At 30.8% G+C, this 23,924-nt stretch overlaps 1 protein-coding gene across 1 annotated transcript in view; it reads left to right on the top strand.

The window, feature by feature from the left end:
* LOC118182468 (peroxisomal acyl-coenzyme A oxidase 3-like) overlaps positions 1 to 23,924 on the top strand; it is a 75,644-nt gene that overhangs the window by 34,104 nt on the left and 17,616 nt on the right. The window contains exons 10-12 of the mRNA XM_085812786.1: positions 11,150 to 11,272; positions 12,185 to 12,295; positions 19,445 to 19,599. Of these exons, the coding sequence (XP_085668912.1) occupies positions 11,150 to 11,272; positions 12,185 to 12,295; positions 19,445 to 19,599 (389 nt within the window). The remainder of the gene's footprint in view (positions 1 to 11,149; positions 11,273 to 12,184; positions 12,296 to 19,444; positions 19,600 to 23,924) is intronic.

Here is a 23,924-nt window from a genome sequence, read left to right as displayed (position 1 = left end):
ATTTATTTCTTAAAATAGACTGATGAGCTCAAGTTACTCTAATTCCAGAAGATAATAATACAATTGTATTTAATAAAGGCACTTGAAAAGGATTAAAAGGATTAATTCCTTGAGGAGGTCAAGAAGCCCCTAACTCCACAGTTGGACTTAATCTTGAATGAAAAAATGCTAAAAAAAATCTTAAAAAAAAAAAAATTTCTCTTACAATAAATAATAATATTCCTAATATTAGTCCACTTAGTACTATTCTTGAATGAAGTCCTTGATATGTACTTTCACGAACTACATCCCGTCATCATACTCTCGCTACAATTACTATTATAAATAATCTTAAAAATAATAATTCATGTTCACAAAATATAAATATTTTCACTATACCTATAACTACACATAATCTACCTACCCCAGCCAATAAAGGTCAAGGAGAAATTGTTACTATATGATATATATGATAATATTTTATCAAACGTTAATAATATTCTAAAGCATACAATAATATTAAAATTCTAAATACAAATCCTTGAATTACTGAAACACCAAACTCCAATACTAATAATATAGATTGTAAAAACAACGATGAAGTAAACCCAAAAATTCTCAATTTTCTAATTATTGATAACAAGCCTACAATTAAATGTCCTGCTATTATATTTGCTGCTAAACGAATTGATAAAGTAAATGGGCGAATTAAATGTCTAATTCTTTCAATTAAAACTATTAAAGGAGCTAAAAATAATGGTCTTCCTTCAGGAACTAAATGAGCTGCACTAATATAAAATCTTTTTCTTCATCCTATTAGAAAAAAAGTAACTCAAAATACTAATCCTAAACCTATCGTAATTATCGGATGCGCTGTAGAAGTAAAAACAAAAGGAAATAAACCAATTATATTTCTAATAACTAAATACAAAAATGTAACAACACAAATAAATACCATACCCCGATAATTAGGACTTGAAACTTCATTAAAAATTTATTTAATTCTCCAGAAATCATAGACCAAACTCTATAATATCCTCTTTCAATTATATAATACTTCATTGGATAATACATTATTACTATAAACAAAATAATAAAATTTAAATATATTCCTAAATATGAAGTAGGTTCAAATACAGAAAATAATCTTATCATCATCAACTTAATTTCTTTTTTCTAAAACCTTTCATTACATTTAAATGTAATGATGTATTTGAATATAACATTACTTTTAATATTAAAACTATTAAAACTATTAAAATAGAATAATCTCAACTCAATGGTATTAATTGAGGAATTCCCTTTAACTTTAGTTTGACACACTAATATTATTTTTAACTATTTTATTCATAATTAATTTAAGAGACTAACACCTTTATTCGGTCACTATATTATATTCATCCTATTAAAAATTCTAACCGAGGAATAACAGAAATCATAATAGGTATAAATCTATGATTTGCCCCACAAATTTCTGAACATTGACCTATAAATAACCCTATACGATTAAATAAAAATAATTGATTTAATCACCCTGGAATTGCATCCGTTTTCATTCCTAAAGACGGAATTGTTCAAGAATGAATTACATCTATTCTTGATACAACTATACGTACATTAGTATTATAAGGAATAACTAAACAATTATCTACATTTTATAATCGAAATATCGGTTCATCTTCTCTTGAAATTATATATGAATCAAAACTTCTTAAACCTAAATCTCTATATTCATAAGACCAATATCACTGATGGTCTACCACCTTTACAGTTAGTTCTGGTGATTCAACTTCCTCTATTAAATATAATAATCGTAATGAAGGGAAAGCAATTATAAGTAAAAAAACGGCCGGAAGAACTGTTCAAATTCTTTCTAACTCTTGTCCTTCAAACATTCCTAAATTATAATTTTTATTTACATATGATCTTAACAAAATATAACCTACTAATACTATAATTATTACTATAATTATTATAGAATGATCATGAAAAAAAATTAATTGTTCCATTACAGGTGAAGAAGCATTTTGAAAATATAAATTTCCTCAAATTGGCAAAAATTAATCACTTATTAATCTCAATTGATTAAAAGTATGATCTAAAGGAGGTGTTCTATTTATTCATTCCAATGAAGAACTTACATGATAAATTATAAAATCAGATTGCTTTATTACTATTCCTTCCCACACAATTACTACAAAATATATTACAGCAAATACTGATAAAATTGATCCTAAAGAAGAAACTATGTTTCAATATAAATAAGCGTCTGGATAATCAGAATAACGTCGTGGTATCCCATTTAATCCTAAAAAATGTTGAGGAAAAAAAGTTAAATTAACTCCAATAAACATTAAGTAAAACTGTAAAATTGTTTTCTTTTCTCTTAATTTTACACCAAAAAATAAAGGAAATCAATAGGTGATTCCAGCCAAAATTGCAAACACTGCTCCCATTCTTAATACATAATGAAAATGAGCAACAACATAATATGTATCATGTAAAATAATATCTAAAGAAGAATTAGATAAAACTACCCCCGTAATTCCTCCTAAAGTAAATAAATAAACAAACCCTATACTCCATAATATAGGAGCATCTATTTTATAATCTGATCCACTTAAAGTAGCTATTCATCTAAATACCTTAATTCCAGTGGGAACCGCAATAATTATAGTAGCAGCAGTAAAATAAGCTCGTGTATCAACATCTATTCCTACAGAAAATATATGATGAGCTCATACAACAAATCCTATACCTCCAATTCCTACTATAGCATAAATTATTCCTAATCTTCCAAAAGGCTCCCGCTTCCCTACAGAAGCGCTAATTACATGAGAAATAATTCCAAATCCAGGTAAAATTAAAATATACACCTCAGGATGACCAAAAAATCAAAATAAATGTTGAAATAAAATAGGATCACCTCCTCCAGAAGGATCAAAAAAAGAAGTATTAAAATTTCGATCAGTTAATAACATCGTAATTGCTCCTGCTAGAACAGGTAATGATAATAATAATAATACTGCAGTAATTAATACTGATCATACAAATAAAGGAACTTTTTCTATAGTTATACCATATGAACGTATATTAATAATTGTAGAAATAAAATTAATCGCTCCTGTAATAGAAGAAGCACCAGCTAAATGTAAAGAAAAAATAGCAAAATCCACTGATCTACCTGCATGTCCTATTAATGAAGACAAAGGAGGATAAACAGTTCAACCTGTTCCTACTCCCATCTCAGCTATAGACGATATAATTAGTAAAAATAATGAAGGTGGTAATAATCAAAAACTTAAATTATTTATTCGAGGAAAAGCTATATCAGGAGCCCCTAACATTAAGGGTACTAATCAATTTCCAAATCCACCAATTATAATAGGTATAACTATAAAAAAAATTATTACAAAAGCATGAGCAGTAACAATTACATTATATAAATGATCATCTCCTAACAATCTTCCAGTTCGTCCTAATTCAGTACGAATAATTATTCTTATTGAAGTTCCTAATATTGCAGATCATACTCCAAAAATTAAATATAATGTCCCAATATCCTTATGGTTAGTTGAATAAATTCATCGCAGTAACTTAGTTTAATTTAAAACATTAAATTGCAAATTTAATATTCTAACTTTAGAAATCATATTGATGATGAACTGTAAATTCATATTTGCTTCCACTTCTAACCTTGAAAGCTAACAGAATTCTTATCTTACTATTCTATAAAATTCCTAAAATTACTCCACCTATTAAACCTAACAATACTCCTATATTTGATAAAATATCAATTTTATTATTTTTATAAAAAAAAGACTCTATTCATTTTCTCTCCATCTTAAATCCTATTACCACATCATAAACTATACGAAAATATACATAAAATATTACTACCGATAATATAATTATATATATCACTATTACCAAATCACACTCAACAAATCTCATCAAAGCTCATCATTTAAAAAAAAAACCTAATAAAGGAGGTATCCCTCCTAGATTTAATATTCCAAATACAAATAACCATTTATTTTTAATTTTATCTACATCCATTATTCTTACAATTTCTTCCTCGATGAATAGATGAATAAGCAAATAACCGTTTAATTCTTCTTTGAGAAAAAGACCCCACCACCCCAACAATTAATCTAATTACAATCATAACTCATAAAATTCTATTCACTACCAAAACTATAATTAATAAAGGAATAACTTTTTGTAATCTCATTAATATAAAACATACTATTCAATCTACTCCATCACAAACTGAAGGAAATCAAAAAAAAAAGGGACCTCCCCCTAATTTATATGTTAAAACGACAGAACCTAAAATAATTATAACTTCTCCCCGAAAATAAAATAAAGATATAAAAATTGCAGAACCTAAACTTTGAACAAAAAAATACTTTAAACATGACTCAACCGAAATTATACTATAACGTTTATATATTAAAACAATAAATCTAATTATATTTAATTCTAATCCAAATCAAATTAAAAATCAATCTTGGCATCTTAATACAATTATAAATCTTAACATATATATAATTATGAACAAATATAAAGACGGAATTGTAATAATTTCATTTATGAGGTATGAACCCATTAGCTTTATTAGCTGATATATATAACAGTTTAAAAAGAGATTATTTATAAAATATATTATTAATATATTCCTCATGCTCATAAATATAAATATAGAAAAAAAAACATGAGGATAAAAATTACACCAACTCACTTGAGAAAGCAGTGAATTGGCGCTGATTTAAACCTCGAGATCTTATAAAATTTATAACTTTTTTTATATATGACAAAACATTCTCCATATTTATTACTTTCGTGCATAGAACTTCTTGATGTATAATACAATGCATATGATGAATGTTTGAACCGTGAATTTCACTAAGTTTTTTTCTTAGTAATGCTACGAAGCCCTTGTTTTTCCCGGTCATTGACGGAGCGCCATCTGTAGCTACAGAATTTAATTTTGCCAAAGGTAGATTGTATTAGTTTTGTTAAAGTCTCACAATATCGTCCCGCATTAATGGTTTCACCTCTGGGAAGAAATTCAGTAAGGAAAACGCCTTTCCTATCCCAGAAGACAGTGCACATGATTTTTTGTGATGACATTGTCACTTTGAACTTTTGTTTTTTCGGAGAATGAGTGTGTCTCCACTCCATCGATTGTTGTTTCGATTCTGGTGTGAAACGACTCACCCAAGTTTCATCACCTGTCACAATTTGGTTTAAAAAGTTTTCTCCCTCATCACTGTACCGCGTGAGAAATGTCAGGGCACTACCAAGTCGCTTTGTTTTGTGAACATCAGTGAGCATTTTTGGAACCCATCGGGAACACAGTTTGCGATAATTCAAGCGGTCAGACACAATTTCGAACAAAACAGTACATGAAATTTGTGGAAATGCCTCTGAAAGAGTTGTCATTATGAAGTGTCTGTTCTCATGAATTGCTTCATCAACTTTCCTTACCAAATCATCGGTGACAACAGAAGATCGACCACTCCGAGCCTCGGCTTGGACATTTTTTCGACCTGCATTAAACATTCTTACCCACTTTCTCACCATTCCATCACTTATCGCGTATTCACTGTAAACTTCTGTCACTTGACGATAAATTTCGGCCGGTTTAACATTCCTCGCGTTCAAAAATTTAATCACAGCACGAATCTCACAGTCAGCGGGAGAACTAATTGTCTTAAACATTTTGAATGTGCACAGAAAACTGAAAACACAACATAGAGCAAACAAAATGGCAACAATTGAAAGTAAGTGAAGAAGAAAGACTAGTGCGCATGCGTGGGACGCCTACCACAGCGCTGTGACGGCGTTAGAATGAAACGGTACTTAGTTTCCGAATACGCTACGTATATGACAAAACATTCTCCATATTTATTACTTTCCTGCATAGAACTTCTTGATGTATAATACAATGCATATGATGAATGTTTGAACCGTGAATTTCACTAAGTTTTTTTCTTAGTAATGCTACGAAGCCCTTGTTTTTCCCGGTCATTGACGGAGCGCCATCTGTAGCTACAGAATTTAATTTTGCCAAAGGTAGATTGTATTTCTGCAGAAGTCCAAAAACACAAGTAAATATATCTTCTCCTGTGGTAGTACCAGGCATCGGTATTAGTTCCAGTAATTCCTCAAAAATGTTAAAATTCTTGTCACAAGAACGAAGAAACACTGCTAATTGAGCTTTGCCACTAATGTCCCTGCTCTCGTCACAGGCAATGGAGTAACTTTCGAAACTAGATGATTTTGCTTTGATCTGATCACTTAAATTCGTGGCTAAATCAGTAACTTTTTCCGCAACTGTATTTCGAGACAATGAAATTGATTGAAAAGCCTTCACTTTTCCAGGACAAACAATTTCTCCAGCTTTCATTAGGCATTCCTTGATGAAATCACCGTCAGTAAAAGGCTTCGAATGTTTAGCTATCAACTCGGACAAGACGTAGCTTGCATGTACCGCCACTTCACTTTCTTGCAATACTTTACTAAACATGGACTGTTGCTTTTTCACTCCTAACTTGAGCTCTTTTAACTTTTCATCTCTCATTAATCCTTCGTAATTGTTATATTTCGATTTGTGTTGTTCTTAATGACGTTTAATATTATATAACTTTGGTACATTAGTATTATTATTACATATCAAGCAGATTATTTTATCTTTTATTTCACAGCAAAAATATTCTAATTCCCATTTTACTTGGAATATTCTATGTTCGTCAGCGATTTTTCGTTTAATTTTACTACCACTTGGTTTTGATATAGACATACTGAATACAAAGGGATGGAATAAACACGATTAATGTTAAAAAGTTAACAAAAATTTATTCTTTCCACAAGAGATAAATCAAAATGCTGAAATATTTCTTCAAAAATATTCTAACAATATCACAAAATGTCAAACATTTAGCAAAAATCAATTCAAAACAGAGAAACTAATTCTATCTCACAGCAAAATCGCTACAAATCAATCACAGCATTAAGTAAACAAACAGTTTGCTAGAACTACAGCTACTACTGAGATGAGTTGTTTGTTCTCGGCTTTAATAAGCTTTATAATTAATTTCTCGAATATACTGGATACATCTATAAATATCTGGATTTTTGTGTATGGCAACAGCAATTACGAGCTATTTATTTATTAGGTATTAAATGCACGCGCTGTTCTATTTTTAACCTTCCAATGCAGCTGTCTTTTCAAAAATCGTCTGCGTTGCTAAGGCAACATGAAGCAAATCTAATTACAATTCTAAATTAAAAAAACTAACTAAATAAATAACTATGAAATCTGTAACAATATGAATTAAGTAATAATTAATAATAAAGCAAAGTGCATGCTTATGCATGCACCAATATATCGTACAAAACTATGATTGCAAAACTGAAACCATGAGTTCGGCCACATTCTGCTATCGGGGGAGGCGTACAACTTCTGAGTGCACGTGTCCCACAAAAGCCGAAGGTAGCTGAACGCAAGCTACTCACATGCATTTGTAATTTAAGTAGTGTGTGTGTCAGCTCGCTGTGAGTAATCTAACAACACTGAATAAATTATCGTTAATTACTTAGCAGTAAACATTTCATTTTTTTCTTCGTCGATAGGTTATTTTATTATTATATATTATTATTTGCCGTTATATTGGCTAGGCCGCAAAAATATTTGTTGTGGGCCATGAGTTTGACATCCTTGGTGTACAGCATCTATCTAATTCTCAACTTATGGTATAGAGTAGTGAGTGTTGTTGAGAGCTTTGATAAAACCAATTAGTGACAAAAGGTTCTATTGTCACCAGTTGTTTGTGTGATGCGTTTTGACCTTAAATATATGCATTGATAAATTACAGGAGTGTAGTTGAAGAATAATTTGCTGAGTGCCTTGAACTCCTCAGAGTAAATAAAAACCCACTATTATTACTGAAGTATCACTGTAACATGTTGGTGATTATAGAGCTGGAATTACAAAACTGGCTAAATTGGCAAAATGGTTAATTATATTTCGCAGGTACACATCATTTCCGCAAGCAGTTTTGACATACATAGCATTAAAAATATCCACATATTATATGGGTGTGTGTAATTATGGCAAAGCCTCGAGGGCTATCTGCCTAAGGGGAGGGATGCCTTTGTGGAGGACTTTCTAAGGGAAACTGGCTTGTATACACGTTACACATGAGGAAAACCACGAAAATGAATATGCAGCCAGCCCGTTCGCGGGATTCGAACCTCGGAGCAAACTACCAGTGTTCAACAACTTTACCGCTTGGCCGCTGGTGGGCCCACGTATTATGATATGATTATTAAGTTGTACAAGTGACTGCAATTTTGGTTTTGACATTTTGATAGGATCTTTCATTTGACAGAATGTGGATAGACATAATGGGGACTGGTGTTGAGCTGTGTGAAATGATAGAAATAACTAGAGTTAAATGGTTGAAAACTGTGGCAATATTATAGGATTATGAGGAATGAAGTGCTCTGTAAAACCATCAGGCCCCCTACCTTCATAGTGTCTTGATTGTCTAATGCAGTGATCCTCAACCACTGTGCCGTGGCACTTTTGTTGTGCTGCCAAATTCTTAAAGTGTGCCGCCAAATTTTAGAAATGTATGTAGTAAAAAAATTATAGTGGGTTTAATCCAGTACACATGAAAATAATAATAATGGGTTTAATAAGGTACACATGAGAATTGGCGAAATTCAGTTTTTAACACATTAATAAACGTGCCAATTTTGGTATCCAAGCCGATTTTGGTGCCGAATACTTCTGTATTTGAATTAACTTTGAAGGAAGAGGAAGAACTAATTTCGCTTTCTAATAATCGAGATTTAATTTAAAAGTATTCAGAAGAATCAATTAATTAATTTTGGATTAATATTAGATGCAATTATTCCATGATGGCCAAAAAAAGCTTTAAAAATATTATTACAGGTTTCTACATCTTATTTGTATGATTTTGGATTTTCAGTATTAACCAACATAAAACAAAACAACAACAACAACAACAAAAAAAAAAAAAAAAAAAAAAAAGATTGAAATGGTTAATGTAGAAGACAATATGAGAGTAGCATTGTCATTTTTACGAACAAATATAAATGAAATTATTAAAAAACACCAAGTTCAAAATTTCTCATTAAAAGTATTCTTATTATAAACTTCTAATTAATCCCTTAATAAACATACTGCTTTTTTGTAGTACATATTATTTTATTTTACATTAAAAATTATTATCATAAACTATTTTGCCCAGTGTATTATAGGTAAGTAAACATTTTTTAAACTTATCTTTTTCTTTGTGTGCCGCCAAATTTTGAAATCGTTAAAAGTGTGCCGCAAAAAAAAAAAAAAAAAAAAAAAAGAAGGTTCAGAATTACTGGTCTGATGTAATCAACATTGTTTGATAACCTTCATATTATGAATGCTGAATTTAAAATTTGCACCAAATATTATGTTTTGAGAGGTAGAGAATGCCGGGGCTATACTCATCCATAAGTTACCTCCATTAGTAGATTTTATGGAATCCATTTGCATTTCTTGTTACAATTCTAAAATTATTATAGTAAATAATTATGCATAATTTTTAGCACATTTATTTCTTCACTGATGAGTTAAAAATATTAATTTTTAGAACTATATCATCAGCATGCTGCATAGCATTTAGCTTGCTTTTAAAATTCTGGGTAACTAGCACCAAATAGCTGTAGAAATTGGATCATTATATTTATCACATTCATAAAATGTGAGAAAATATTAAGAGTGCAAACTGCTATAACAATTATGATTATTGACATTTATAAGGTTATTAAAATTATTAAAGAACTTATTAGAATTAGTTGTAATTGCAACTTTGAGAGCCATATTTTGTTTATTATTTCCATTTGGCTTATACTGCTGACAATTTATGTGAAACTTTTTCCAGGACTTATTTATGCCAATTTATTCTGATTTTTGACTGCTAGAAGTTTTTAATATCCACAGTAGGATGCAGGATGCATTTCGTCACTACAGTTTGCACATCTAGAATTTTCGATATGTTTCTTCAGGTTGCAGTCAGAACTTTTATAAAATCCTCCACATTTGATGCATCTATGTGCCACCTGGCAGATTTTGGAAGAGTGAAGCCCCATAATAGTTAAATAGAGGCAAATGAAATTTTGAGATGGAAAAATGAAATAAAATACTCTAGGTTGACATGCTGGAACCACATTTAAATGTAAGTAAAAGTACGGGAGCTTTTGCAAATAACCCATCTGCTTTGTCAGCTGTGGCTAGACTGAATGGTTTTATAATATTTGTTATCTTTTTTTTTTTTTTCCCTCATGGAATCTGTACTGAGAAAGACAACATCACTGTACATTAACATTAACTTCATTTTAACTGCATGTGCCAGTTAATTTTAATTCCATCATGATGGAAAATTTGAAAGATCTGTTGTTTTGTAGAAGTAATCAAATATGTCGTTATGGGACTACTGACCCTGGGATATGAGCATTGGAGCAGCTGTTGTGTTTATTTTTGTGAATTGCACTACTTTGTGCTCATCAGATTTTTACTATTCAAAATAATTTTTGTGTTAATGTTCGGGAGAATCCTCTCAGTAGAACCGTAATAGATTTTTGATATTTTGGATTGATCATGAAAAGAAAATTTTATTTTCCAAAAAATATTTGGTAAAAAAATGATGTTCATCAGCAGTTGTAGGTAGAACTTTGAAGAATTCTCTTTAGAGGAATTTGGCATTGGGAAATGTGGCTAATAAGTTGCTAACAAAATCACAATATGTAGTTCCAGCATCTGGCTACACCATAATAATAGTGGGAATTTCTCTTTGGAAAGCACAAAAACATATCTTTCAATCAGCAGCTTGTTTACATGTGATATTTTGAAAGAATAAAAGTAGCAGACAATATTTCTCATTTCAAATAATAAGCTGTTTCCAAAAAATTTTGTTCCAAATTTTTTTTTTTTCTTGATCAAAATTATTTTTAATGTATAGCCATCCTCTGTATTGTCTTACTGGTATTTCATGCCAAAGTAATGTGAATGTTAGCATTTTATTGAAAATTGAGAAAAATGTTTAACTTGTCTGCAAGAAATCTTTGCAACTATTCTAAATTATCTATATCTTTACAGCTTCTGGTTTTGGTTCTCTCCGTAATGACAATGATGCAAATTGCACTTATGAAGGGGACAACAATGTCCTTTTGCAGCAAACAAGCAACTACCTCTTAGGCTTACTAAAAAGAAAAGAAGAAGGTATTTATATTCTGCTAAATATATTGAGTCATTAATGATGTAGTTTTTTAGAATACAATTAATCATAATATCAGGTAATAGAATTAGTAATTTAATAAGTATTAGTAATTTAATAAGTAATAGAAAACACACAAACACTTTTAACTTTTATTTAAAATATACTTGCCACTATTTTTTGCATCTTGTTTCAGTCTTAATTTTACTTTTGTTTGTGACAGAAGTTTTCAATTTTAGCACAAGAGAATGAATTGGACTTTTTTTGGAAATTATGATAAAAATCCATTGAGACATTTTTAGTATTAAAACTTCCCTAAGAGAAGAGAACTAATTGTCTTCTGACTAGCTCATAGATTAGGAGAATTACTCATGAAATAATAGAAATTATGCCTGTAGTCCAAAGGGGCTTTGTCCCTGAAGGACTATTGTTTTCATTTTGCGATTTTGCATTGAAAATTTTAAAAGGCTGTATCACTTTTCAAATCATTGTCACCAAATACTATTGCCCTGTATTATATTTTTAAGAAATTAAATAATGAAAAATCTGCATAAATGTATGTATGTTTCTTGCATTGTGATAAAACAATGGTACTTAGAGCTATCCAATTTTGAATAACGTAATCCTGCTGCAAATGTGGACATCTGAAAGCCCAAATTTGAAATTTGGAATTTGTTTTATTATAGATTTCATATTTTGTAAAACTTTAACAAATTTTTGATTAACAAACTCAGTGATTTAAAAGTGAGCAATGGTAACACTCTAATTATAAAAAGTATTTTCATAATTTATAATAGTTCAGTAAATTTATAGTATTTATAGTAGTGTAATGTTACCTGTATGTTGACATTTTATTTTGTGTAATCTGATTTTTTAATTTAATGCTTTCTTCTTCCTCCTTTTTTTTTCAATAATAGACAGAAATGCAGTATTTGAGCAAGAGAGCATATTGTTTTTGAATAACATGGATCAAATTCTGAGACAAAAATTTTCTGCTCGTTCTTTAAGTGAATTGATTAAACCGGAAGGTAAAGTGTTTCTTTGATATTTTACATTTTATCTTGCATTTTTATTATCTTTTGTGCTGAATTGTGATGCAGATCTATTATTTTTGTGAATTTTGAATTTTATTAATCGTATGATAGATTGTAATAAAAGGTTGATGTTATTAAAAATTATAATTTGTCATGTTTATGTTACATGTTTTAATTTGATTCTCATTTTAACCTTTTAATTAAGGTTTATAATTAGTTATACTACACATTATAAGAATTATTATATGAACAGTTGTTTTCATTGCATTGAGTATTATTAGTAAATTTATTTTGTAGCAGATCTGAATTGTATAATATCTTGTCTTCATTTGTAATTTCATGTCTAAAATTAGAGGTAGGTATATTTTATGACTTAACAATTGAATGAATTCATATATATATATGTGTGTGTATGTATGTACATAATTAAAGACATAAAGTAAAAATTTAGAACCAATTTTTCAGGCTGTATGAACCACTAGTAACCTCCAAACTACTTGAATTTCTAACACAGATTTGTAACTGATCAGAGAAACTCAAAAACATTTGAAGAACTTTTAACTGGTTCTAACTGTAAGAGCATTTGTGTAAATTTTGATATAATAACATGTTTACGATCATACCTCTCTTCTAAACTTTTAATACCATATCATAATTTTCTTCAGATAAACTATAACCAGCTGCACAATTATACGCAGAACCAGATAATAAGCTTTACAAATATGTAAAAACCTGTCTATTTTGGATAAACCCAGATTGGAGTGAATTGTATTATCACAAGAATTAAAAAATTTGAGCAATTTACTGGGATCACCAGCAAATTTTTCTACATTCAATTTAGGTAACGTTACTAAAGCACTACTTGCAACAACATTGTTATCATTCAGAGTACTGCTAATACCATTACTAGTTGCAAGTACACTTCTGTCAACAACTTTTTTACTATTAATTTTCTTAATTTTCAAATTTTGAATTGGGGTATTGCTTGTCTGAAGTGTTTTGGTTTTAACGTTTAATAAATTCTTTCTTTCTTTTTTTTTTTTTTTTTCATTTATAGAATTATTTGAAATTTATTACATATAAATTTCAATTTTTGGTATTTTTGTGAAAAATTGGTTCCAAATTTCTTACTTTATGTCTTTAATGACAATTTTTCAGCAGCTTAATGTGCAAAAATACTAGCCATGACTATATTATGCTTTTTAAAAATGTTTTGTATGCCTCTTATTATGTTTCTTTTTGTATTTATATATATATAAATTCATTCAATATGTATACATAATATATGTATACAGTATTATAAAAAAAATTTACAACCAAAAAAATTCCCGAACCATTTTCGTGCAAAATACTGCTAGAGAAATAAATTAATTATAAACTATATATTATAATTATTTAAGTAATAAATTCAGAACTAACCCTACAAAGATATAAAAGAAATGATAGAAAATTGGTGCTATCCCTAAATCCTCAATAAAAACTGTAACCCAAGGATGTCAAACTCGCAACCCACAACAAATATTTTTGCAGCCCGGCCAATATATTGGCAAATAATAATATATAATAATAAAATAACATATCAACGAAGAAAAAAATGAAATGTTTACTGCTAAGTAATTAACGATAATTTATTCAGTGTTGTTAGATTACTCACAGCGAGCTGACACACACACTACTTAAATTACAAATGCGTGTGAGTAGCTTGCGTTCAGTTACCTTCGGCTTTTGGGGGACACATGCACTCAGAACTTGTACGCATCCCCCGATAGCTGAATGTGGCCGAACTCATGGTGTCAGTTTTCCAATCATAGTTTTGTACGATATATTGGTACAAAACTATGATTGGAAACTTTGCTTTAATTTTTTTTATTTAAATTTATCGTTACAAGGAAAAGATCATATCATTACGAACATGTTTGACATAATTAAAGCATTCAAATTTCAACTAGTTCTTTTGGAAAAACAACTTAAAAATGAAGATTTGACGCACTTCCCGACGTGCAGCATGAACAAATCAAGTTTAGATGATACTTGTTCGTATCAAAAATACTCAGAAAAAATTGCAAATTTAACAACTGAATTTGAAACGATGTTTAATGATTTTAGTTCCCTCGAAGACAATTTTTTTTTGTTTTCTTCGATTTTCTCAATAAGTATTGACTCAGTACCCAGCCATATGCAAATGGGGGTGATCAAGATTCAATGCAACTCAAATTTGAAAGCAAAATTCATTGAAGTGGGTGTGCCTGAATTTTACAAATATTTAACAGCCATGTTTGAAAATACTCGAAAATTCGCATATGAAATTATTTCCATGTTTGGTAGCACTTATCGGTGCGAGCAGTTATTTTCAGTCATGAAAGGTAAGTCTCCTATTAGAAACCATATTAATGATGCTCACCTTGGGTCAGCGTTGAAAGTTATCACTGCAAACAAAATTTCTCCCAAAATAGGAAAGATAATAGCAGAGAAGAGATGTCAAGTATCAGGACGTAAACATTAAATTTTTCTTGTTCTTTTCTATATAAATATACATATATGTTTATTATTGTATTATTCAAAATAAATCTACGTTTTTATGAATATTGATTTTTTTTTTCTTTTGGCGGCCCGCCTAAAGTTAAACCTTGTTTGTTTGGCCCAAGTGTACCTATGAGTTTGACATCCCTGCTGTAACCCCTTTCAACTCAGTGTGTTTCAAAAAGAATTTTGACAATATATTTACAAATCTGCTTAAATCAATATGTAATATATAAGTTTTTGATAAAGCCATTACTGAAGAACACTACTATTGTATTATTAAACAACAACTTGCAAATAAAAAAGAAATTAAAAATCTAAGGTTTACAATATCAACTGCTATGACTTTGGAAATCTTTACACATCTCTTCCACTTAAAGAAAGCTATTGAAAGTCTTCTAAAACTTCCAAATTTTCCCCCTGAAATGCTTTCTATACTAGATGTACAAAAATGGAAAGATTATATCTATTTGTCACTTTTTAATAACCTTATCAAGCATGCAAATATTCTTTACCTGCAAACAAATGGTGTTCCATAATGGTAAGTTCTTACCTGACACACTTATGTAACCTCTGTTCGTTTTCTAATAAGTACAGATTTCTTAAAAACTTAAGATGATTAAAGTAAATTTGCTAATATATCAGATAGAGAGATAATGTAATTACATTCAACAGTAAAAGTCTTATGGAAATAAGCAACATCTACTCCCAACATTTTAAACTAAACAAGACAAATATGAATCAATTAATAGTAGATTACCTGGCTCTAAGCATTTATAATTTAAAAGAAATAAAACATTTTGATAAAAGAAGAGAACATAATTTTTTAACAATTAAACTAATTGAAACACTAACATCTCTAAATATATGTTAGTATGTCTAAATAGTTATTGAAAATACAGTTATCAATCAGATTGCCTAAATTAAAAAAGTATGGACGATAATTTAACAACAATAGCGAGAGATTCTACTTCTTGCTAAAATTTTACAAGAAAAGGAAATTCCAATTAACTTCATTAACAGTCAACTTAGAAAAGTTGGAGTGGTCTACCCTATAAATTTTTTAAGGTAATGAATTTTTTATCTTAAAGCTCAAATAAGAAAATTATAAAGAAGGATGAATTAAAACAGTTGTAGTGTAATTAGGTAAATACATAATTACTGTAAAATTTTTTACTTTTCTTTTGTTAACTGAGAGCCTTCTATGTCCATCATGAAAAGCCCATGGTGTGAAAATTTTATTCTTCTCTAACATTTGTCCTTTATTTTTTTTTTTTACTTGCAATACTTAAATACTTTCCAATTCTGATTAAAAAAAAAACTTACTGTGAATTTATCTTTTGGGAGATAATTTTCCATCGCCATTTTGTATCACCAGTAGCACTAAATAGGCACTCTTAAGTGTCTCTTTTCACAAATTTTGAATTTAAATCTTTTTTCTTCCGATGAAGATAAGATACCACTTTTCCTTCTGTGATAAAATATTTGTTCTGAGTTTATAATTCTTTTTAGTAAATATGATTTGAGTTCTTTCTTTAGATTTTGTAAATTATTATATTTTTATTTAAATTTTAATATTAGTAAATTGTATGTATACCTTTAAAAGGAAGCCTGAATTTATTTAAATTTGTATTTTTGTAATATTATTTCATATAAAAGGAAGGTGGCTGTGTAGACGAGGCATTTAGAATTTTAAGATGAATGTAATAATTAAATGGTTTAAAATAATTCATCAGCTAATTTTTAATGAACAGAAACATAGTGGTTTTCCTAAGAGAATTAATTGAGATCTGATCTCCCTACTCATGATAATGCTGAATTAGATTTTAATTGCTTCTTTCCTTCCTTTTTTTATGAATTTTTATGTATTTCTATTGCTTTCAAAATTTCTTCTATTAAGAAAAGAGAGAGAGAGAGTAGCTGAAGTTTTTTTTTTTTTTTTTAAACATTTTTTTATTGGGGGCTTAATGATAGCATTGGTTTTAAATTCCATTTCTTTCACGTGTTTGTGCGGTTAGTTCGGCTTTATTATTATTTTTTAAATTTGTAATTATATATATATTGGAATGGAAAATTGTGTTATTTTTGTCCATTTCCCTGATGAAAGCAAAAAATGTTCAGTCTGACTGTTCTAATATTTTGGCCATTTAGCCTAGACTGCACTTTTGCTAAAGTTTTTTTTTTTTTTTTTTTTTTTTACTGGTTCTCAAATTTTTTTGTGCATTTTTGTAATACGTTGGAAATTTTTTCAAAGTTTTACAAAAATGCAATAGAATAAGTTGAGAATAGCTAAGAATTTTTTTTTTATGAGTAAAGCAAAAATGAAGAAGTTGAGATGAAATGGCCAAATCATAAAATAGTATTTATATTTTTAAGATTTTTTTCTTAATTTGTTTTCCTATATATGTGTGTGTGGTATTTTAGAGGTTAAGATTAGGAGAGCTGGTTGCAATAAATTTTCCGTAGGAGTTTGGAAAACTGTGCTGTCAACTAAAAAAGTTGATGATTTATTGGTACTACGTGAGAATTTAGTGGAGAAGACACCAATTATTTTCCAATATTGGCCAGAGAGAGGAAGGCTATAGCTCTCGCGTTATAGGAAATAGCTTAAAACTGCTGTATAGAAAATGACTGGAGAGAAAATCACAACTAGCTTGATAATTACAACATCATTTTTAGTTTTGAACAGGGACAATTCTTAGAGACACATTTTCTTCTTAATTGGTATAACACTAGGGGTGCTAAATGCCCCACAATTTTATGTATACCATTGCATTTTAGAACAGTGGCAGAGTGCAGCTAAGTGAAGAGACATCATTTAGCAAGCAAGTTTAGCTGGCAAAGACGAGAAAGCGATGCATATTAAGTAGCTGGCAGTATTTAAAGGTTTGGATCCTTTATTTCAATCCAGAGCAGCGACTGTGCAAGAACTTTTGCATCGCAAATATAAGATGATGTAAAAAGCGGTGCAATACAGATCCATGAAGAGGGAGTGTACTTAATCAAAATTAAGAATTTAAAGGTCTATATGCAAATTTGTCTTTCAAATTATATATATACACTGACTACCAATAAGTATTTGGACACCTATGCAAATGGCAATATCTTCGGTCCTAAGGCAAATCACGGACTCTGCCGGTATGTATCATGTAGGAAACAGCATCAGCTATAGTCACATGCGAGATGCCTTGCAGTTTGGAGCTCTCTGATTTCGAGAAAGGTATAATTATCGGGTATCACAAATGTGGCCGATTCTTAAGGGACATATCTAGCGATCTGAAGTACCCAAAATCGACAGTGGCCTATGTGATTAAGAAGTGGAAGGTGAGCGGTGATTGTCAGAATTTGCGCTGAGTGGGCAGACCAATGAAACTGGGACATAGAGACCGACGAGTGCTGTCCAGAGAAATTCAGAACTGCTGCACCCAACCGATGGCCCTCATCCGCGAGGAGTTTCAACAGGCATCTGGGAGTATCGTTTCAATGAATACCATCCGTAAGGAAGCACATCTGCTTGGTTTCCATGGTCGTGCTGCTGCCCATAAGCCTTTGATCACAAAGTCCAACCACGCTGCTCGGTTAATGTGGTGCAAAGCACATCAAAATTGGACCGTAGATCAGTGGAGACGGGTTCTTTGGAGTGACGGATCAAGGTTCACCCTTTACCGTTCGGATGGCAGGGTCTGGGTCTGGCGTCTACCTGGAGAACGTCTCCTGCCAGAATGCATTGTGCCAACAGTCAAGTTCAGCGGAGGTGGAATTATGGTCTGGGGGTGTTTCTCCTGGTATGGGCTGGGACCCCTTGGTCCCCATTCATGGTAAGCTCAACTCCGATGCCTACTGCACTATTTTGGATGACAATGTGCTTCCTACGTTGTGGCAGTTTTACGGGTTGGACCCCTGTTACTTTCAGGACGACGATGCCAGTTTTCATGTTTCGACGTTAACCAAGGCTTGGTATGGTGCCAATGGAGTTCATCGAATGGACTGGCCTGCCCAGAGTCCAGACCTGAGCCCTATCGAGAACCTTTGGGACGGGTTGCATCACCGAATTCAGGGGTGCACTACCCGTGCAAAATCGGTGAAGGAACTTCTATGTCTTCTCCAAGCCGAGTGGAAGAAAATACCACTAGCTGTCATACAAAGACTTGTGGAAAGTATGCCCCGAAGAGTCCGCACTGTAATTACCTCTTGTGGAGGCTCTACCAACTATTAATTTTCATAAAGTTAGTTTTTCTTTTCTATCGCAGGTGTCCAAATACTTATTGGTAGTCAGTGTATATATATATATATTAAATACAAGATACTTAAAATAAGAAGTTATTACTGCCATAAGAATAGCTATTCTATGAATTTTGCTTAGTTGAGAACAGGTGATCTGAAAATTTTGCCTGACTAAGAAACTAATCATAGAAATATTTAATCAAAGGAAATTAATATTAAAAATGTGAAAGTTTAATTATTTTAACTGAAAGTAGCACACATGTATTCTTTTAATTAATAATTTCATATAATTGGTATTTTAATTGAGAGTAGTGCACAAAATCATGTATTCTTTTAACTCATAACTTCATATAATAATATCAATTCAGTAACAACTCAACAATAATTTTGCTTTTCAAGTTCTTCTGGATTCTTATAAATGGTTGGTTTGTTACTTATTGATCAAAACTGGTGAAAAACTCAATAGAGAATTGAACTCTGGTAAAGATTCATTTACTTCAAGGTGTAATACTCAAGTCTTCTTTTGTCGATCTCTTTCATTGGTGTACATTGAGGTAAGTGTAACAAATGCTTACATTTGATAAGCAAATAATAATAAAAAAAGAAATGTCATATTATAGTTGTAAAAAGAATAAAAAATACAGTTTCTTTTATGTATGATGCAGATTCATGTATATACTGTGCTTTTAAGTTTAAAAATAAGATGATAGTTGTACATAAAAATTTGATTAGAAAATGCCTCAGTGTGCTCTACTTATTATAAAATGCAAAATATTTTATCATTAGTAATTAATTATATTATAAAAAATGCAAATACAAAATAATAAATGCACAAGTTTAAATAAATTTACTATTGCAGTTAAGCATTAATCTTAATATTAATAGATCATGATCATGTATAGTCTAGTTTTTTACTTTTTCTTTTGCCATTTTAAAAATTTAACTTTTCTACAGCAGATTAAAAAGTCATACTTGCTTATTATTATTAATTTTCCACCAGAATAGACTGTCAAAAATAACTACAATCACTAGTGCCTTAAATTTTATTGTATTAGAGCAAATTTTCGTAAAATTTATACTTATTATATCTAATATCTTAAGATAAAAATTACTAATTTAAAATTAACTGAAGTGCCAAAAGTTATTTTACTGTACATTTCTTTTTCTATCCAGTTAATTAATATAATTTATGAAAAAGCTATCTGTCCTTACAGATACCAAAATTCGGAAAATAATAGGGGGACCAGAAAGTAATGTCGTTTCTGCGCATGTCAACAACAACATGCTAAGGGCAGAAGTGGAAGCAAATCCATGTCAAACACTCTTAACCAACCTTGGTCAACCATCCAGGAACATTTAAAGCAGAATGGAAAAATAAGCAAACCAGGTGTTTGAGTACCCCTTAAACTGTCTGAAGAGAACAAAGTCAACCAATCCATCACATGCAACGTATTGCTTCAACGGCACCATACAGAATCGTTTTTTTGATCATTTGATTACTGGAGATAAAAAATGGATCCTATATGATAATCTAAAACGCAAAAGGCAGTTTTAATAGGGGTTACAAAGGGTTTACATCCCAAAAAGGCACTTCTGTGTGTTTGGTGGAGTATTTGCGGAATTCTTCATTTTGAATTGCTGAAACCTGGACAAACTGTTAATGTAGATCTTTATTGTGAACAATTGGATCGAGTGAACCAATCTTTAATCGAAAAATATCCGGCGATTGTCAATAGAAAAGGCATCATTCTGCAACATGCCAATGCAAGACCGCACTGTGCAAGATGGACACTGGAAAAAATAAATGAATTGGGATGGGAGGTGCTGCATCACCCACTATACTCGCCTAATATCGTACACTCGAGGATTTCCATTTATTCTGATTCCTACAACATTTTCTTAGTGCCAAAAAATTTGAAAATTTGAATGATGTCCAAAATGCCATCTTGAGATATTTTACTCAAAAAGCAATTGATTTACATTGGTCCGGGGACTGAAAATCTGCACACTAGATGGCAAAAGGTTGTTGATAACATGGGTGATTACATTATTGATTAAAAATAAAAACATGTTAAAAATTTATTCGTGTTTATTTAATGTAAGAAAGCAACATTACTTTCCAGTCTCCCTATTATTAGTGCAGTGGTTGCCAAAAGAGTTGTGGCACCTTTTTTTTCAATTAAAATTTTTCCATGCCACCTTACCCTAAGTAAAAGTAGGACTAATTATAAGTAAGAGATAAAAATAAATAAAATTCGTGTATCCACCATCATTTCCTTTTCTGCATTAATTTTTGTTCTGTGCTTGCTTTTTATTACAGCAACCACTGAAAAACCCAGCTTCACAAAAATACAGTGTTGAGACTGGAATTAAAATTTGTGGAGCTTCATCTTTTATTGAAATAAAAAATTCCATGCTGCCAAATTTTGCTTTCAAACTGTTGTTACAAGATAACTCAACTTTCCTCAAGTACTAAATTCAGATGGAGCACTGATGTCAAATGGGTTTTGAATCCATGCAGAACTATCAAAATTTTCATTTTGAAAGTATTTCTCAAACCAGATAATTAGCTGTGATAAGTGCCCTTTAAACTTGGTTTTTATAGCTTGAGAAAATTGAAGCAATATTAAAAAACAATATTTGTCTGCATCTTTATTTAATTTTCTTCTCCATAGTTTGAGTTGTTTTTATAAAAGCTGATATTTTTTCTATTGACTTCAAAAAGTGCATGTTTTATCCCTGCAGAGAGAGATTAAGGGAATTCAGCTTTTCAAAAATGTTGCATTACTATGTCAGTTTTATGCAAAATCTTCTGCATCTTCGTATCCTTCCTAAGGAAAATAAATATTTCTTGCTGCAATTCAAAGGTACATGATGAAACAAGCATTACCAAGAGAAAGCCATTGTGCACTTCTTTATAGTGTGACAAAAACAAGTGTTTGATTCCTATATCCTCACACAGTAAAAAAAAAAAAAAAAAAAAAAAAAAAAAACTTTCTTTCAATGGATCAGATTTTTTAAAATTTACCACATACTCTAACACCTCATTCAATGCAGGACTCAGGTGCTTTAACGCAAGTACTTCTCTATGAATAATGCAATGGTTCCAGAGTGTTGCTTTGAATAAGTGAACACTTTTAGGTCAATTCAGATTACTTTCAGATACGAATGTATCAAGAATCTCTAGCAGGCCCTGAGCTTTGCTTATGCAGTAGTATTGTTTCATGCATATGGGTTCATAATAAATTGAATGCACACAGAACTGATGATAGCTTAATAAAATTCAGTTTTACCAAAAGGAACACTTCACAGTTCTGGAAATTTCCACAAAAATACTCACGTAGTATCACAGAATGCAATTAGTAATTGCACTTCATACTGCTAAGAATGTTAAACACAACACAATGCAAAGTGCTTCTAAAGAACAAAGCTCGCATGGATATCCCTATACTCCGACATCAGCTCTGAACTAAGAGCTGACAGCAGATGCTCTCTCCAGTCTTATATAGTTCTCATGTGGCCGCCAAGAAACCTCTAGTACTTCTCAAAATTACTGGAAGGCTTATGAGGGCCAGATATGGTTACATTGCGTACGTAGCTTAGTTACAATATTCATTACTGTTATACAAGGGCTGCAGCAAAATGTCGCCAAATGGTCACCAAATTCGGAGAGTTTTGGCAATGTCTCTCCAAATTTGGCAACAAAAATTAAGCACCAAAACTGTCACCAGTTTGCCAATATCTCGCCAATCCAAATAGACTCAAAATCAAACACACTTGCCCCTTCCCATATTCTTACTTTTCCAGCAAAGTATCGCCTTTTTAGAGTTTCAGGTTACATTATACCAAAAAAAAAAAAAAAATTTTTTTTTTTTTTTAACATATAATTTCACCAAAACTACACACATACAAAATTCGTAACAATATTTTTAAAAAATGAAAGGTCTACTTTAGTATTATTGCCATAAAATTAGCATTTTTAATATTATCTGTAGCCTAATCTAGCTGCAATCCAAATTCCACTCCTTTAAGTTTTTCATTTAATTGATCATTGATATATCCTCTGCTATATATGGTATTCTGCATTTAATCACGTTATCGGAAAAATGCAGTTTTAAAAGCAGCTTCTCAGCAGACTCGCCAATCATGATGTTCACCATATCTACAACAGCTGGTAGAATAAGTTCTGCAAAAGTATGAGACTTTTTACATTTCGCGATTCTGTAATCCGCCATCTTGTAAGATGCTAGCAAAATGTTGTTTGATATTGATGTTCTTAAAAACAACTTTTTTTTGGCTGTTGTTGCTGTTTCAGTTCTTTTAACTTTCTGGCAAAAAAATCAGGAAGTTTGCCAACCATGCTATGGTGATTAGCTCCTAAATGGCAACTTGGAAGCATACACTGTGCTGCCAAAACTTTCATACACGATATGCATTGTGGTACACGATACGCATCTTCACCATTAATTTCTGCTGGCATGAAACCAAACTCTAAATACCATCATTAAATTTAACATACTTTTGTTTCTTCACAATTGTGCCACTGATTAAAAACACGGATCCCTCATCAAAGGTACAAGAGCAAAAAGTCACAAAACTATTTATCAAAGCCAGCAAACAAAAAGTAATCTTACACTAACTATATAACCTAAAGTAATTTATATCTGTTTGTTTATATGAAGCGCTGAGTTTAATTTCATTAGACTTAGATTATAAACCAATTGACTGAATTGAACCAGCACTGCTTGCTTATATGCCTTCCGCAAGATCTTCCAAAACAGTCCAAACCTGTCGCAAAGGTCTGTGCACTTTGACATGTGTATACTGCCAATCAACCTAAGTTGAGAACACTGGATATAGAGTTGAAAATGTATGCATC

The sequence above is a fragment of the Stegodyphus dumicola genome, chromosome 3 (assembly GCF_044657685.1).
Source record: "Stegodyphus dumicola isolate Sdum_Otavi_A_Nest chromosome 3, ASM4465768v1".
Taxonomy (NCBI): Eukaryota; Metazoa; Arthropoda; class Arachnida; order Araneae; family Eresidae; genus Stegodyphus; species Stegodyphus dumicola.
This window is presented reverse-complemented; position numbering and strand designations above follow the sequence as displayed.